Consider the following 18852-nt stretch of genomic DNA (forward strand, 5'->3'; position numbering starts at 1 on the left):
GTTTAAAGGATCATTTTAATGCTGTTAAAATTGATAAGTTAGCATGACTGTGTCTCTGTTCAAACATACAGTATTTAGCTGCATAGTACAAGTACATTTTATCAAGTACAAAAGCTCATTTAATCAGGTGTTTAAAAGGCCATGACGCTGGTTTCTGATTGTAGGCCTAGTAGCGCGCGTCTTCACAGGGAACTGTTTTGATTTAGTTATTGCAGGCCGGGTACCCTTACATTGCAGAGACGAGGGCTTAAGACAGCTCAGTGTGACAATGTGATGTTTGTATGACAGATGATTGGTTAGCTATATTGCATAAAGGCTAGGACACTTCCTACTGTTACTTTGGAATTCTCTGGTCTCTTGAAGCTTCTTGCATGGAGCACACAGATTCCCCAGATTAATCTGTTTTATTTTTGAACTAAAGATTTGTAGTTTGAACAACTATTGACTCTGAGTGCTTTTTCGACATCACTGCTGAAACAACTTCTCCCACCTAAAAGGGACAAGGAGGAACAGCGACAGAAATATTTCCTCAGCGCCTCCCTTCACAGTTTTCAATGTTGATAATTGTTTGAAGATGAATTAATAACATAGAAGTATAGAAGAAAATCATCAATGAGTTGAAACACATTAACCACCCCCCCCTCCCCCTTTCAATGATGTGTGTCTTATTCATGAAATTACATTTGGGTGAACAGCGCCTTCTAGGGAGTGAGGTATAAGCAGTGTGGCAACCAACCCATGTGACAACCATCTCCGGTCTCCCCTACGCCTAGTCATCCATCCATCCATCCATTATCTGAACCCGCTTATCCTGAACAGGGTCGCAGGGGGGCTGGAGCCCATCCCAGCATACATTGGGCGAAAGGCAGGAATACACCCTGGACAGGTCGCCAGTCCATCGCAGGGCACACGCACCATTCACTCACACACTCATGCCTACGGGCAATTTAGACTCTCCAATCGGCCTAACCTGCATGTCTTTGGACTGTGGGAGGAAACCGGAGTACCCGGAGGAAACCCACGCAGACACGGGGAGAACATGCAAACTCCACACAGAGAGGCCCCGGCCGACGGGGATTCGAACCCAGGACCTCCTTGCAGTGAGGCGGCAGTGCTACCCACTGCACCATCCGTGCCGCCTTACGCCTAGTCAGAAATACATAATTAATTTCTACTATCCTTTTTGCTTATAAATTGTACTTTTAAAATAGATATCATTGATTGTACTTTATGGGTAAATTTGGGAAACATGTTACCAAAAGAATAATAGTAGGCAACACACACATGTCAGGCTGAGTGTCATCCTTACGTCGACCTGCAGTTAACACAACATCAGCATGTTAGTCAGCTCATTCGGACGTAGACCTTTGCTAACTTGGACACCTTTACAAACATACGTTAGGAATATCATTTTAGGAGGAATTTTATGACGCATAATACAGTAATTTATGACAATATATTAAACCTGAACACCACGATTTCACTTTTTAAACAAGATAAATTGGGAAATTGCGCGCAATTGTGAAAGCCAAGACAAGAGAGAGACAGCCAGCGTGAGGCTGCGCGGAATGGCGGTGAGAAACATAAAGCAGAATTTTATTCGACTCTGAGGTTCATGCAATCGGGACGTCAGCACAGAAGTTGGAGGAAGGGGTGTGGAGCGTGGGAAACAAGCGTCCGTAAAGTGGTCAAACCTGGGACAAAAAATCATGCCGAACAGCTAGCTCCCAGTTGGGATGTTCGACACAAACAATACTGGGCGAATAAGCGCGTGCATCTCGTTTTATATATTTTTGTAGGCATTGAATTAAATGTGACAAAACACTTGGAATGTGATAATTTCATTGGAGTTTCACGGATGTCTGCCTATGTAAGGAAGCAGTAAACTCTCGGAAAACAAGCATCTCCAAAGTTTAATAAACGCAGGAGAGATCCAGCCACAGCTCGTACGAATTGTGCGCGTCGACTGGAACCACCAAATGCGCAAATGAAGACGGAATATTAATAACTTAAAAACACAACGGAACGAACAATGACCTCAGAAGGATGAAATCACTTACATTTAGTAAAGCGTAATATCTAACGGCTTTCTTGTCATAAAAATAGTAAGGTGAGTAGACTATGGAGCGAAAAGCAAACTGGAATGATTCTGAAATTAATAATAGCCTATGAGAAGCTCGCTTCATCTTTTCATTCAAACGAGTCCGACACACATAGCATTACTGCTGTGCTGACGCTGTTCTTGTCCGTAAGTTCAAACCACTGACCAGAGATAAATGGTAGACTACGGTACTGACAGTTATGTAATCACCGGCAGGTGTTTGTTGTTATTTATCTATAAGTGACAAAACAACTCAGCAATTTTGTACACGTGAACATATGGCGTATACGATAAAATACTCAAGAAACAACTGAACTAATCGTCACTGTATGTTTTAGAGAAAAGAAAATCTAATGTCTAAACTAGTCACTTAATTGTTATTCATTATTTGGAATAAAGGCTGCAAGCATGCAGCACGCAACGGGGTTGTCTTAACCGCGCTGTAACTGTATTATCCTACATGCATTCTTTTATTTCACGTGTTTTGAGAAGAAGAGCCAATGAAGATACAATTGTATTACTGATTTCTGACCGAAAAATGACCAAGATTTCTGACTGAGAAATGACCATGTCCGAGCGCAGTCGCAGGGAGCCTCAACAGTCATTATCAGGAACAAATCAGACCAACGCAGCTGCAAATATGATCGATACCCGATTTCGATTTTGATTTCTGTATTTGTAAGACTGGGCCACTTTTTAACGAGTTGGCATGCATGTTTCGAAAACTGACATTTCAGTCTGTTGGACAACCACATCGACCAGAAGAGCTGGAATAAAAAGATGAAAGAAACAAAATCTATTTTAATGTGGTAAATATGGGGTAATAGTGAAAGTAAAGTGAAAATGATTGTCTCCTGAAAGAAATGGCTAGCTGTCACCCTGTAACAATTATTTTGAGATTTTGATTCATGCTGTTGTAAATTGATTGTTATACTGCTATGGAAGGAAGGCAGCAGAAACTGTGCAGCAGCTAGTTCTCAGTGCTGCTAATCCAGCGCAGTTCACTGCTTCTGCTCCTGTCAACCGAGATTATGAGCTGAATGATGGTTCCAGGAGCTGAAACAATGAGTTTAAACTTCTCTGCAGGCCTTGACAGTGGGCTGTCTGAGCAGCACTCGTCTAGGCGCGTGCTCACAGGCTGTTTCCTCTCTTTGCTCATCCTCTCCACTCTTCTGGGGAACACATTAGTTTGTGCCGCTGTTATCAAGTTCCGCCACCTTCGTTCCAAAGTCACCAACGTCTTTGTAATCTCTCTGGCAGTGTCAGACTTACTGGTGGCCATCTTGGTAATGCCGTGGAAGGCTGTGACAGAGACTGCTGGCTTCTGGCCATTCGGCTCCTTCTGTAGTGTCTGGGTGGCATTTGATATCATGTGCTCCACGGCGTCCATCTTGAACCTGTGCGTCATCAGCGTAGACAGGTACTGGGCCATAGCCAGCCCATTCCGCTACGAGAGGAAGATGACACCCAAAGTTGCGTTTGTGATGATCAGTGTGGCATGGATCCTCTCTCTCCTCATCTCTTTCATCCCTGTACAGCTGAATTGGCACAAGGCACAGACCACCAACTACTCTGACCATAATGGGACCTCCTATGGAGACCTTCTGCCTGACAACTGTGACTCCAGTCTGAACAGGACTTACGCCATCTCATCGTCTCTCATCAGCTTCTACATACCCGTGGCCATTATGATCGTCACGTACACTCGCATCTACAGAATAGCCCAGAACCAGATCAGACGCATCTCAGCCCTGGAAAGAGCAGCAGAGAGTGCCAAGAACCGGCACAACAGCATGGGGAACAGTTCAAATATGGAAGGAGAGAGTTCCTTCAAGATGTCTTTCAAACGAGAAACCAAAGTGTTAAAGACCCTGTCTGTAATAATGGGTGTGTTTGTGTGCTGCTGGCTGCCCTTCTTCATCCTGAACTGCATGGTGCCTTTCTGTGAGCAGACATGGGCTGATGGGCACACCACCCTTCCCTGCGTCAGCTCCACCACCTTCAATGTGTTTGTGTGGTTTGGCTGGGCAAACTCCTCGCTCAACCCCATCATATATGCCTTCAATGCTGACTTTCGCAGAGCCTTTTCCACGCTGTTGGGCTGCCACAGACTTTGTCCAGCCAGCAGCAGCGTAGAGATAGTCAGCATCAACGACAGTGGAGCCCCACCGCAGCTGCTGCGCAATCAGCCCAGAGCGGGCATCTCCAGCCTCAGGCATGCCCTGCCTCACTCCGTGCTCTGCCAGGAGGGGGCGCTGCAGAGCGAGGAGAATGGTGATGGGGCTGCTGTGTCTGGCTCCCTGGATAGCGAAGCTGACCTGCCTTTGGAAAAGATAAATCCCACTGCACAAAATGGGTAGAACAGCACATAAAACTTAGCAGAATAGCAGAATCCTTCCTATGACCATTTGATTTTTAAATATTTATGCAAAGGTAATATAACTCAAATAATATCCCAGCATTAGTGGAGAATTTACAAACCAAGCTTTACTGAGGACCTTATATTCTGTGTTTTAAACTAAAATCTGATATCTGCAGAATATTTTGCAGTGAATTATAGTATGTCTTACTTATTTTTGTATTCTTTTCTACATCTACTATTGAAACTATTTGAGATATTACATTCCCTAGTGTGTACAGGTCTACCAGAGTGTGTTCATTTGGAACAGAGGCCCTTGGGCAGGAAATGTATGATTCTATAATTTCATCATTTTTGCTCATGTCAATTTGCCTCTTTGTTTTATGTTTATCTTTGTAAAGCTTGTGTGAGGACCAGAATGTGTTACGATTCATCTTAGAATGAAGGGAAAAGAATATAAGGTTCAAGAGTTCCAGGTACTATAAACATGTGTGCTACGGAACCCCTGTATCAGATGCAGTGCACTGCAACAGAACCCCTGTATCAGACGCAGTGCACTGCAACAGAACCCCTGTATCAGACACAGTGCACTGCAACAGAACCCCTGTATCAGACGCAGTGCACTGCAACAGAACTCCTGTATCAGACGCAGTGCACTGCAACAGAACCCCTGTATCAGACACAGTGCACTGCAACAGAACTCCTGTATCAGACGCAGTGCACTGCAACAGAACCCCTGTATCAGACACAGTGCACTGCAACATAACCCCTGTATCAGATGCAGTGCACTGCAACAGAACCCCTGTATCAGACACAGTGCACTGCAACAGAACCCCTGTATCAGACGCAGTGCACTGCAACAGAACTCCTGTATCAGACACAGTGCACTGCAACAGAACCCCTGTATCAGACGCAGTGCACTGCAACAGAACTCCTGCATCAGACGCAGTGCACTGCAACAGAACTCCTGTATCAGATGAGGTTGAAGTGAGGGAGTACCCAGGAGACCTGTGTGCTTTTTCAGGATCAGGTGCAGAGTGTGGAGTGAGCTGCCAACAGCTGGTCCCTTCAGCTGCTAGGCCCCTGAGCCCTTCCACAGCCTGCCCCCCCCCCCCCCCCCCCCCCCCAAGGTTCTGTTCAGATCTTCAGTTTGCGGTGCTGTTCTGAGTGCTGTTCTGGGGTAAAACTGGAATCCAGTGGCAAATATTTTAAATATAACCTGTGGGTCAACCAACAACAAACTTCTGTCTTTATATCATATCGATATGACATTTTAACTTTACCAAAACACATGAGAAAAATACATTGGAGTGAATAGATGTCTACAGATAAAGGTTTAACATGAGAAAACCTTTTTTTTTTTGCATTTCCTCTGGAAGGAAGAATAATAAAAGGTCATGTAGCCTATAAAATTTTCTTACTGGTTTGCCTTTGCTCTTCTATGCTTCTGTGTAAAATGAGAGAAAATTAATTATTGCAAGACTAGAAAAGACTAGGCTGTCCTGAAGTTGGAAGAAAGGAGTGGTGTAGCTTGCCAAAGACAACTGGCGACTGAATTATAGCTGCACAGCGTATGCAATGCAATGTGTTTCCTTGGAAGTGGCAGAAGCCTTTCGAGATGGTGCCTCTTTTAGGAGACAATCCATTTTCAGACAATTCCGTGGCAACAGCTGCTGCAGCTTTGTTTGAGCTCCACATTACTTTCACACACAGATACTATCCTTCTCTTGAGTAAATCAGCACTAATAATACTGTTACTAACCCTAACCCTAACTTATTATTCTGATTCTTTAGGGTGTTTTCTAAGAAATCACTTGTGCTGGCAAATGCCTGAAATCTGTTTGGACATTGGTTTGACATATTAATATGTCTGGGTGGCTACAGTTTTGATGGCATCCCTAATTCAGCATTCAACAAGGGAATTATTTTTATCTTATATACATTAAGCTCATTGCATTTGGAAGTCCTTAAATATGTGTTGCAACTTGTATATGAAGTTTAAAGTGCAGAATACCTTCCCTCCTGTTAAAGACTTTATAGAAGGGAAGGTTCTCTCAGACAAGGAACATTACTGCAGGGTTAGGGTTAGGATTTGCAGTGTGTACATGTGTACATCCAGTTTGCAGAATAAAAATGTGTGTTAATTGTGTTCCTTATGCAAGACCCTATATTATAATTATTAATGAAATCTGATTTCTGTCAGATTTTCTTTTTTAGCTCATTTCATAAATATAGCCCTAGGACAATCATGTACACTTGCCCTGATAATAGATTCAGTCAAATGCACATAGGCCAGTGTATAGGCTTATGCAGTTCAATCACACCAGACCTATAGTTTCATATTCCAACAAACGAGGAATAATGCTAACCCTAAATCCACGTAAGATGGAGAAACCTAAGAAATAAGAGCTGTGGTACTCAGGTGTGAGAACAAGAGCTGGAGAACTCTGCAAATAACACTAACCCTAACCCTGTTAGACTGTCTCCAAATTCTTCATCCTTCCTGTTTATGTACACATTATATAATTTAAGTGACAAATTGTACAGCAAATTGTAGAGATCCATAATTACAGTTAGAAGGTAGTCTGGTCTGGTTAGGCAAACAGATTATTCAACACAAACTGTTACCCTTTGCTTGTTGTTGTTTGTGTAGATTTTGATTTGTAGTATCTCCAGTCCTTTCAAATCAAAACATTTCCCAGACCCTGAGCAGGAAGGGTCAGATTCTTCCTGGGAACAGTGTGACAAACCCATTCATCCACAGGGCCAAAAATACTTTCCTTTCTCACTGTGGTGCTGCTCTTTCAAAATGATCTGCAGACTCAGTAGTTCAATGAGGGTTCTACAGCTAGGTCTTCTGCAAATAATGCTTTCTGCTGAAGATCATAATCCTTAATCATGCTAGATAAACCACTCCTAACCAGATATAAATACGTAAGGCCCAAGTTAACATGTCGCTTGCACTATTGTATGTACAGGAGTGGATGCTTCTGATGTAGGTACACTCTATTATAGAGATTAGAGGCTTTATTTATAAAATCATCTTGATATTCATAAAAATGTTCCTGTGACCATTTATGGTCTGTTTATAACTGTAAGAGCTGCCACAACCCAAACACCTAGCCCCCAACCCAAGCCAATTGCCCAATCCCTTCCCCTGTCCTCTCCATTTCATTAAAATATAACCACCTGGGCGACCATTCAATTACATTGTTGAAATAGGTCAAATATCCTGATGAATACTTAAAATCCTTCCAGGTCATTTCATGTTCTGTTTTAAAAAAGCATTACATGAAATTTGTTAAAACCATTCCATTTACTCCATTTATTTGTAGCCACTCAATGTGGCTACAAATAGGCATTAACCACTCACACAAAGGTGTTGTTTATTCGCTGAAAGAATAAGCATTGCTCTAAGTTATGACCTTAACCTGCTAAAAAACCATGCCAAGCTGTTTTACAGTCTGTGTTTTTAGTTACACTCTCCCCTACAAAATATATTGTGGATCTGGTCATTGACATTTAGCCTATCAATAATTTTCCTTTTATTACAATACAGTACAATTTTATTCTGAAGCCAATTTCTCACAGAAGAGTACCCTGTTGTCTACGCAACAAAGCAAAGACTAATGGCATGGAGTGACATGAATGAAGAGTCACTCATTCTGGCGTTAGTGTGATCCTTAAAGCAGTTTTATTAGCCATACAACACTACAGGATTACTGCATAGAGCCAATACTCTTCCACTGGTGTACAGAGCAGCCATTGTTTTAAAATAAAGCACACCTGCAGTTCTGCTTTGAAGACAAGATCAAGGCAGCTCCAAATACAATGCAGCGGGGATGAATTGCATCTACAGAAGAAATTAAAAGGCTTGTTTTGATTTCCATTTAATGTCATGTTGCAGGGACTTCTGAAGCAACTGATGGCCAACAGGTTGTGTTACAACCCTGGCTCAGGGAATATAACAGTGGAAACAGACACAGTGTTTGAAAATAACTACATTTATTGTAACACAGGAACTATGAACTGCTCAAAACAGTGATCATAAGTGTCACAAAACTCAGGGTGACCTATCCTACCAAGATGCTATACGTCGCTAGAGCCTCCTAAAAGCCGCTACAAAAAGTTAGGATCATGGACACAAAACACAATGCCTACTGAATAGGACACTAAACTCACCTAACTTACCCACTCCCCCCCTCTAGCAAGCACAGTGACATGAGTGCAGTTTTAACAATACAGGACATTAGCAATCTCCCCAGGACCCTGCCTATCCTTTGCTTTGCCTGCCTGTCTTCTGAGGCGTGCCAGGCCACTTTAAAAGCAAACGTCAGGACCAACATGGCCCTGAACCGCCGACCCCCAACAGAGACAAGTCTCCACCTGAGATTTGCCTCGAAAATAACAAAGGAAAACAATAAGAGTGATCCATAGGAAGGACTGAATGTTTCAATCCAGCTGGATCACTCCTACCTAACCTGGGAGATGCCCAACTCAAATAACAGCACTCAAAGCAACTGTACTCACCAGAGGAAGAGAGACCATGCAGCCTCAGCACTCCAATAAACAAACAAACAGAATATCTAGGGGAAAATACTCAAAACACATACAATGCCTTCAGAAAATCCTGGACGAGCCCCCAATATGTTACAACCCTGGCTCAGGGAATATCACATAGTGGAAACAGACACAGTTGAAGTGTTTGAAAATAACTAAATGAATTGTAACACAGGAACTATGAACTGCTCAAAACAAAAGGGTGGCGGTTGAAGGACCTGCTGCTGCAGAGCTGGCTGCCAAGACAAAGAGAGAGAGCATGTGGAGGAAGGGGAGGAGTTTATATACCCTAGCCTATGGCAGGTGTGGCGAGTCATGTACCTTAACCACTACACTACAGGCTGCCCCAGTCATGTACCTTAACCACTAGGCTACAGGCTGCCCCAGTCATGTACCTTAACCACTAGGCTACAGGCTGCCCCAGTCATGTACCTTAACCACTACACTACAGGCTGCCCTAGTCACGTACCTTAACCACTACACTACAGACTGCCCCAGTCATGTACCTTAACCACTACACTACAGGCTGCCCCAGTCATGTACCTTAACCACTAGGCTACAGGCTGCCCCAGTCATGTACCTTAACCACTACACTACAGGCTGCCCCAGTCATGTACCTTAACCACTACACTACAGGCTGCCCCAGTCATGTACCTTAACCACTACACTACAGGCTGCCCCAGTCATGTACCTTAACCACTAGGCTACAGGCTGCCCCAGTCATGTACCTTAACCACTAGGCTACAGGCTGCCCCAGTCATGTACCTTAACCACTACACTACAGGCTGCCCTAGTCACGTACCTTAACCACTACACTACAGGCTGCCCCAGTCATGTACCTTAACCACTAGGCTACAGGCTTCCCCAGTCATGTACCTTAACCACTACACTACAGGCTGCCCCAGTCATGTACCTTAACCACTACACTACAGGCTGCCCCAGTCATGTACCTTAACCACTACACTACAGGCTGCCCCAGTCATGTACCTTAACCACTACACTACAGGCTGCCCCAGTCATGTACCTTAACCACTACACTACAGGCTGCCCCAGTCATGTACCTTAACCACTACACTACAGGCTGCCCCAGTCATGTACCTTAACCACTACACTACAGGCTGCCCCAGTCATGTACCTTAACCACTAGGCTACAGGCTGCCCCAGTCATGTACCTTAACCACTAGGCTACAGGCTGCCCCAGTCATGTACCTTAACCACTACACTACAGGCTGCCCTAGTCACGTACCTTAACCACTACACTACAGGCTGCCCCAGTCATGTACCTTAACCACTAGGCTACAGGCTTCCCCAGTCATGTACCTTAACCACTACACTACAGGCTGCCCCAGTCATGTACCTTAACCACTACACTACAGGCTGCCCCAGTCATGTACCTTAACCACTACACTACAGGCTGCCCCAGTCATGTACCTTAACCACTACACTACAGGCTGCCCCAGTCATGTACCTTAACCACTACACTACAGGCTGCCCCAGTCATGTACCTTAACCACTACACTACAGGCTGCCCCAGTCATGTACCTTAACCACTACACTACAGGCTGCCCCAGTCATGTACCTTAACCACTACGTTGCTGCCCATAATCATCAGATAAGCATGATCATTATGATAAATAAAATTTCTGATGATAAAAGATTTAGTTTCAAGAATTAGTGTAATAAATAGCATAGCCCTTCATTAATTCAAAATGCATCCTTAGGGTTAGGGTTAGGGTCATCATCAACAACATCAAGGTGCTTATTCCACCAGGGAGGTGCTAAGACCCTCATCCTAACACACGTGTGTGTACCAGGCTACAGTGTGTGTGTAAGAGGGTACTGTGAATGTGTGTGTGTGTGTGTGTGAGTTTAAGAGATCCTGGCCTGAACCCTCCTAAAGCAGGTCTGGGGTAATAGTGGCACAGAAAAACCATATTACTGTAATAACTGACACAAGTAGAGTTACATTCCAGCTCATACTCAGGGCAACAGGATAGCCAGCGGCAGAGGCAACAGATGAGGCAAGATCATTTATAAAGAGGTGTCTTTTTTTTCTTTTTCTTTTTTTTCTTGAGAAGTGCAGATATTTTCAGTGCAAAAATCAGGACACATAAATAAATAAGCTGTACAAAAACCAAAGACTTACCAACTTTACCATTGGACCATACCTCTCACTTGGCAATGCGCCCCATACTCTGGCCATGGGGCGTAAGGCTAGCTGTAGCCCCAACCACTGGGTAATGCCAACTCTACCAATATTAATTCAATTAACTAACAACATAGTTCTTACAGAATAATAAAATGAGCAACCACAAAACAAACAAACAAACAAACAAACATATTCAGCACTTCCCTTTCACCCAGACCACTCAGTGTAGATTGTAATAAATTGTAATTTACATTAAAACACCCCTGTCTACGTGGTCTAGACCACCTGTAGCCCACAAAACACCCCTACGTCCACGCAGTGGTATGGCCGCACGGTTTCCCAAGTGAGCCAGGAAGTATACGTATAGTCGACGGTGGTGTGAAACTGAGTTATAATATTTTTAACCACTAAATGATATTTTTTACAGCCAATGTGAATGTTTGCATTTGTTGATTCCAGACAGAACTTAAACAGATTAAGGGTGAACATACACCACAAAGCATATATACTGAATATTTTGCATTCGAGGATTTTCAAGCATTCTTTGCTTACGAAATGCCGTAGGGCTTTCCCCGCATTATAAAACAACGTTGTTCGTTTGATGTAAGTTAAAGTGAAGGTAATGGTGCTTAATGACGGTAAACCGGTAATGCAAAGCAGTATGAGGACAGTATTGATAATGGAAGTGGAATAATCAAACAGTATGAAGACAGTATTGATAATGGAAGAGGAATAATCAAACAGTATGAAGACAGTATTGATAATGGAAGTGGAATAATCAAACAGTATAAAGACAGTATTGATAATGGAAGTGGAATAATCAAACAGTATGAAGACAGTATCGATAATGGAAGTGGAATAATCAAACAGTATGAAGACAGTATTGATAATGGAAGTGGAATAATCAAACAGTATGAAGACAGTATTGATAATGGAAGTGGAATAATCAAACAGTATGAAGACAGTTTTGATAATGGAAGTGGAATAATCAAACAGTATGAAGACAGTATTGATAATGGAAGTGGAATAATCAAACAGTATAAAGACAGTATTGATAATGGAAGTGGAATAATCAAACAGTATGAAGACAGTATCGATAATGGAAGTGGAATAATCAAACAGTATGAAGACAGTATTGATAATGGAAGTGGAATAATCAAACAGTATGAAGACAGTATTGATAATGGAAGTGGAATAATCAAACAGTATGAAGACAGTATTGATAATGGAAGTGGAATAATCAAACAGTATGAAGACAGTATTGATAATGGAAGTGGAATAATCAAACAGTATGAAGACAGTATCGATAATGGAAGTGGAATAATCAAACAGTATGAAGACAGTATTGATAATGGAAGTGGAATAATCAAACAGTATGAAGACAGTATTGATAATGGAAGTGGAAATGCTGCCTGCGTGTCATAGCTCAGTCTGTGACACTCATAAAGGTAATTATAGAGTATTAGGCCAGAGTATGAATGCTGCCAAAGTGTAAATACATTAAATTACCACTAGATTTGATCTTAAGTTGTTTATGGTGCCATGACCCAAGATAAAAATACTATAAGGTAAAAACGTCCTTATAGTAACTCAAATTACTATTTAAAATTTAAAAGCAAAAGGGAGCATTTCTTCTGCAAATTTCACTTTCACAGACAGCACTGTCTGGCTCCCGCTGGATCACTGATATTTAGATTTAACACGCGCATGTGAACACGCACACACACGGACATGCATATGAAAACACGTGCACATACACATGCACGCACACACACACACACACACACACACACACGAACACGCATATGAACACACACACACAATGCGTATTTGTAGCCATGTCAGATGATCTCTGTAGAATTATATTACTTTTTAAACAAAGCCAAAAGTATTTGGACAGTTGGCTTCTCAGCTGTTTCTGATTAATTGGGTGTTTTCAAAACTTTACAAGTGAATTTGACATAATTTCCTGAGTAGGGAGGATTAATATTCATGAGTGATTTACAGAAATGATTTTTAACATGAAATGAAAGCAGGGAGTGGAATAGATTGCCAATGTGGTGCTTGTGAGGGGTGCAGTGGGAGATAATTACAGTGAGATAATTACAGTGCTTTGATGAGTGGATTATCTCTGCTAGAGGGGCTGCAGGTAATTATGACAGGAATAACAAACCATCTGCTGCTTTCAATAAAAAGTGTGGAAATCAGGAAACCTGGCTTAACCTTAAAATCTTTTTGTTAAAAACTAGATTAATTGAAAAGGATTCATTTTCTCCATGTGTGGGTGCATCTTATGTTAATGTAAATGTTATGTTAACAGGTTTTAAGGATCAATAATAACTAGTCACGTTATTGACATAGTTTGCACTTGATGAAACATCTGATGATTGCTCTGGATAAGAGAGTCAAATACTGTTAATGTAATGTAATGTAATGACATGACAAAAACACAGCCAGTTCAATATGCTGAAGACTCAGAAGTGATGGGAATTCTGTATTTAATGCTGTGTATGCACAAGATCTATAGGTAGATGATTGGGTTATATTTCATCATATTTAAGAAATCTTGAAAACTATGGTGTATTACTGTATTTACTAGTTTAGCACCAAGCTCTGTTAAATCTATTCGATCTGCACATTGGGCACCCTTTCACCTGAAGGTCTAAATGAAGAATTTGATATTAGACCCATTTTATAGCATTGTCTCTGTCCTTAACCTTTTCTGGTTATGTTTCTTTCAGAGATAATTAGGGGTATTTGAGGTATTTGAGGGATTGAAGCAGAACTTTGTGGCATCAGTAAACTCACGTCATACAGAATCTTTCGTTTTACCTGCTTTTCAGTTTGGCACCTGCTGCTTAGACGAGGCCTGATCCCTCAGGGGTTTTCTGCACTTTATTGACCTCCTCTCTCTAATGAAGTTTTAAAGCTTTTTAGGCTGGCCATCGATAACCTAGTTACTCAGCGTTAGTAAGCATTCAGAGTGACATGGTCCTGAGAAACACTGTGTAAATAAATTACATTTAAATTGTTTCAGTCTCCCTGAGAGCTCATTAATGTCACCCACAGCCACAAGATGTTTCCCGACATTAAAGCAATCCGGCTTAATCAAGAAAAAACGTGTTTGGCCTGAATGGTGGTTCCCAAGGGGACTGGACTTAAAAGGTAACCAAAGGGCTGTTGTTATTTGAAGCTGAAACGCACTGGTGGACTGTGTTAATATGCTAAATGAATTCTGCCTCCCAGTCAGAAATCTACATTCAGGAACTGACCATGAAATGTCACCAGAAAAGTTATATCATTACATGTTTGAACAGTGGTGACCAACCCATGTCCTGGAAATCTACCATGTAGGTTTTTATTTCTACCCTAATTTGGCTCAGCTGAAGACCAATCAGCAGCTCTATGAGATCTCTAGCTGTTGAATGAGGTGTGCTCTGTTAGGGTTGGAGTGAAATCCTACAGGATGGTAGATCTCCAGGAACAGGGTTGGGCAGCCCAGCTCTAGCTGTTGAATGAGATGTACTCTGTTAGGGCTGGAGTGAAATCCTACAGGATGGTAGATCTCCAGGAACAGGGTTGGGCAGCCCAGCTCTAGCTGTTGAATGAGGTGTGCTCTGTTAGGGTTGGAGTGAAATCCTACAGGATGGTAGATCTCCAGGAACAGGGTTGGGCAGCCCAGCTCTAGCTGTTGAATGAGATGTACTCTGTTAGGGTTGGAGTGAAATCCTGCAGGATGGTAGATCTCCAGGAACAGGGTTGGGCAGCCCAGCTCTAGCTGTTGAATGAGGCGTACTCTGTTAGGGTTGGAGTGAAAACCTACAGGATGGTAGATCTCCAGGAACAGGGTAGGGCAGCCCTGCTCTAGCTGTTGAATGAGGTGTACTCTGTTAGGGTTGGAGTGAAAACCTACAGGATGGTAGATCTCCAGGAACAGGGTAGGGCAGCCCTGCTCTAGCTGTTGAATGAGGTGTACTCTGTTAGGGTTGGAGTGAAAACCTACAGGATGGTAGATCTCCAGGAACAGGGTAGGGCAGCCCAGCTCTAGCTGTTGAATGAGGTGTACTATGTTGGGGTTGGAGACCACTGCCATTGAATGTTGAGTTTAGCACTGATGTTGACCTCTGGGTCAGAAATGACTATCCTGAGTTTAACTGCAGTGAAGTGGTACATGATTGTTTATCTGTCCAGTAATTCAATTAAATGTCATAATCAAAGTAATAAAAACACAGTCTCTGGACACATGAGTTAGGACACAAAGGGTTAAACGGGCTCAGATCTGGACTCTACCTGTACCTTAGGAAGCAGCAGCCTCAAAACTGATCTAAATGTGACTGACTCTAAATGTGCTAATACAGTATGTGAGTATGTGAGTATGTACTCCACAGTGCAGCTGTCATACCCTGCAGTGATGCAGTATGTGAGTATGTGAGTATGTACTCCACAGGGCCTCGGGAGAAGTTCACCAGCAGCTTTTGGGCCAGATTAGCTCTTATCAGCCTCTTCAGGTAGCACAAGCACTGCTGTGCTCTCCCAACCAGCGAGAGAGATCCTCTGCGATGTTACCCCCCAAAGACATAAAGCTGGAGACCCTGCCACTGTATCCCCGTTCATGGGACTGGACCTCCTGGGGTCTGTAATGAGTTATTTGGTCTTTTTTGTGTTGAGGACCAGATTGTTCTCAGTGCATCACCTCACTAGGCTGTCCACCTCTTCTCTGTAGTATAGCTTGTCATTGTCTGAGATCAGTCCCAGGACCAGCATCATCTGCGAGCTTAGACGCATGAGTAGGTACACTCATGGGTGAGGAGGGCATACAGGAGGGGGCTCAGCACCGCAGTCTGGGTCGGGTGGAGGATGAGTGGTTGCTGAGTCAGACTGGCTGAGGTCGGTCCGTCAAGTCCAAGATCCAGTTACAGAATGATGTCGCCACTGTTTGAGGGCTTTTCTCCTTCTAGGGAATTGTTTACCTCATATGCTATTTGGGGGCTCAGGGATGATTTCCCATGTTTCTTCCCCTTCTGTTACTATGTAAAGCATCTTCTTCTGACAAATGCACACACAGTCACACTTAAATTCCTGAATGTAGATAGTGTCTTAGAAATTATATCCACTTTGATCAAAAGCACCTATTATATTTTTTCCCACAGAACTGAGGGTGGTACTGCCCCGCCCCGCCCCGCCCTCCACTATCCTCACAGACCCCCGAGACAGAGAGAATAGGCTGTGTCTGTCTGCAATTGGAGGTTTGTGTCCTGAACTCACACTAACATTATTTATTTTAAAGCCACTTAACCACAGCAGGCAATACCTGGTTTAAGCATGTATTTTCACTTTACATTTCAGAACAGCATCTCTGAGTGGCACAACAGCTCCACCTACTGGGAACTAATAGAACACTGCACACAAACTGACTGGGCCAGAGGTCCCACTGGGGCCCCCTGTGTATGCTGGTTTTCCTTCCAACCACAATCACAATCCCTATTCTCACAATCCCTAGAGATCTCTTCAAATGCAGAGTTTTAGTATCACTTGTAGCGCAACTTGAAAGCACCAATGTTTTGAATTTGATGCGAGCCATGACAGGCAGCCAGTGGAGGGAAGTAAGCAGGGGGGTAACATGAGGGCCAGCCAGGAGAGAGTTGCAGTAGTCCAGGTGGGACAAAACCATCGCTTAGACCAGGAGCTGGGTCGAGTAGGGGGTGAGAAAGGGGCGGATTCTCCGGATGTTGTCTAGGAAGAACCTGCATGACCGGGTCACCGCCGCAATGTTCTCGGAGAGGGACAGTCTGCTGTCCATCACCACGCCGAGGTTCCTTGCACTGGGTGATGGCATGAGTGTGGTATCCTCGAGGGAAATGGAGAGATCCAGATGAATAGAGCCTAGAGCAGGAACGAAGATCATTTCAGTCTTACCTCGGTTGAGCTTTAGATAGTGGTTGTCCATCCAGCTCTGGATGTCACTCAAGCAAGCAGAGGTGCAGGCTGAAACCTGTGTCAGATGGTAGGAATGAGAAGAAGAGTTGGGTATCATCAGTGTAGTAGTGGTAGGACAGACCATGAGCAGTAATAACAGGGCCAAGGGATCTAGTGTAAAGGGAGAAAAGAAGCAGGCCCAGTACTGAGCCCTGGGGAACCCCTGTGGCAAGGGGCCAAATTAACAATGAGCAGGGGGAGTCTTTGATTATATGAATTAAACCAAAGTTTGGATTCATATGGCACGCGTCTTAAACTATGAATTTTTCAGTTTGTTCAATGTTGACAAAAATGAATTATGTTTGGAGAAAAAAAAATTAATACTTTTGTCTATGCGCAATCAAAGTTCAGTGCCAGTGGTGTCTAAAAAATGCTTTATAGCTCGGAAGACCAGTCCTGCACCCTTGTGCTGCAATCTCCTATCTCAGCACTTCTCATTGCTGTAGTCCAACATTTTCATTTCAGCGCAGAACTGAATGTACCAGTGTACTTCACACAAGATGCAATTACGAGCGAGTTGTAGAGGGCCAAACAAATCACAGAATGAGTTCATGACTTTGCCATAAAGTCGAATCATTCTGCACTCTAATATGAAATGGAGGATAAGCATAATTAAGAAGTGTTTATGTAGCTTTGAAGTGGAACCTTCAGTTTTGAAGTGAAAGTAATTGAATTAGGGGCCCGGCCAATTCATACACCTATTCATAGTCTTACACACCTAATCTGCATCTTTCACACGCAACCCCAGGCCCTAGGCACTCCCCTTCTGCTACAAAGCTGAGGCATTCTGTAAATGTTGCAGGAATACTGTGGCATTGTGCTTGGCGCTGGTTAGAATGAGCGCAGTGAGAACATCATGGCAGAATGTTCTGGTTAAGCTGTGTTTCTGGCAGGGACAGCAGAATTAGGTAAAGAGGAGACTGGAGGTGTTCTCTGCAGAATGCTGCTAACTATAAAGAATGGCGCTAACTCTGTAAAATGATGGTTGGAGTGTTTGTTTAGGTTTCCCTGCTGGTGGGGTAACAGGCAGAGAAACGCTGGCTGAACCCAGATTTCATTCCTCTCCAACATCAGCGCTACCATCATATACCAAAGTGCCCTTAAAAACTATGCTGCTAGAGGGTAACATCCTCTCTGGGGGGGAAATCATGCAGGACTAAAACTAATTTGTGACTAGAACAAGGTAACTGCAGTAATTTATTTTTTCATAATATAATTTAGGTTTAAAGGTAAACTCATGTAAATACAATATTAATTACATGGTTCAAAAACAAATTCTATATTTTTTAAACGGAAAAGAAAACCCACAGTATTGTGGTCCAGGGGATAAATGTGTTACAGTGTATTACAGCGCATTAGTGTTTTACAGTGTATTACAGCATGTTAGTGTGTGTTACAGTGTATTACAGCATGTTAGTGTGTGTTACAGTGTATGACCGCATGTTAGTGTGTGCTACAGAGTATTACAGCATGTTAGTGTGTTACAGTGTATTACAGCAGGTTAGTATGTTACAGTGTATTACAGCGTATTATTGTGTTACAGTGTATTACAGCATGTTAGTGTGTGTTAGTGTATTACAGCATGTTATTGTGTGTTACAGTGTATTACAGCATGTTAGTGTGTGTTGCAGTGTATTACAGCATGTTAGTGTGTGTTACAGTGTATTACAGCATGTTAGTGTGTGTTACAGTGTATTACAGCATGTT

General features: G+C 42.9%; 1 protein-coding gene across 1 annotated transcript; it reads left to right on the forward strand.

Annotated features, from left to right (window-relative positions):
- Positions 1–3165: 3165 nt before the first annotated feature.
- On the forward strand, positions 3166–4461 carry LOC133124864 (D(1) dopamine receptor-like). The gene has a single exon (XM_061236402.1). The coding sequence runs from the start codon at positions 3166–3168 to the stop codon at positions 4459–4461; it is 1296 nt and encodes a 431-aa protein (XP_061092386.1).
- Positions 4462–18852: the final 14391 nt, after the last annotated feature.

The sequence above is a fragment of the Conger conger genome, chromosome 3, assembly GCF_963514075.1.
Source record: "Conger conger chromosome 3, fConCon1.1, whole genome shotgun sequence".
NCBI classification, from domain to species: domain Eukaryota; kingdom Metazoa; phylum Chordata; class Actinopteri; order Anguilliformes; family Congridae; genus Conger; species Conger conger.

What these genes read in the sequence shown, in the direction of transcription:
- LOC133124864 (XM_061236402.1), top strand. Translation starts at nt 3,166, where the DNA reads ATGAGTTTAAACTTCTCTGCAGGCCTTGACAGTGGGCTGTCTGAGCAG.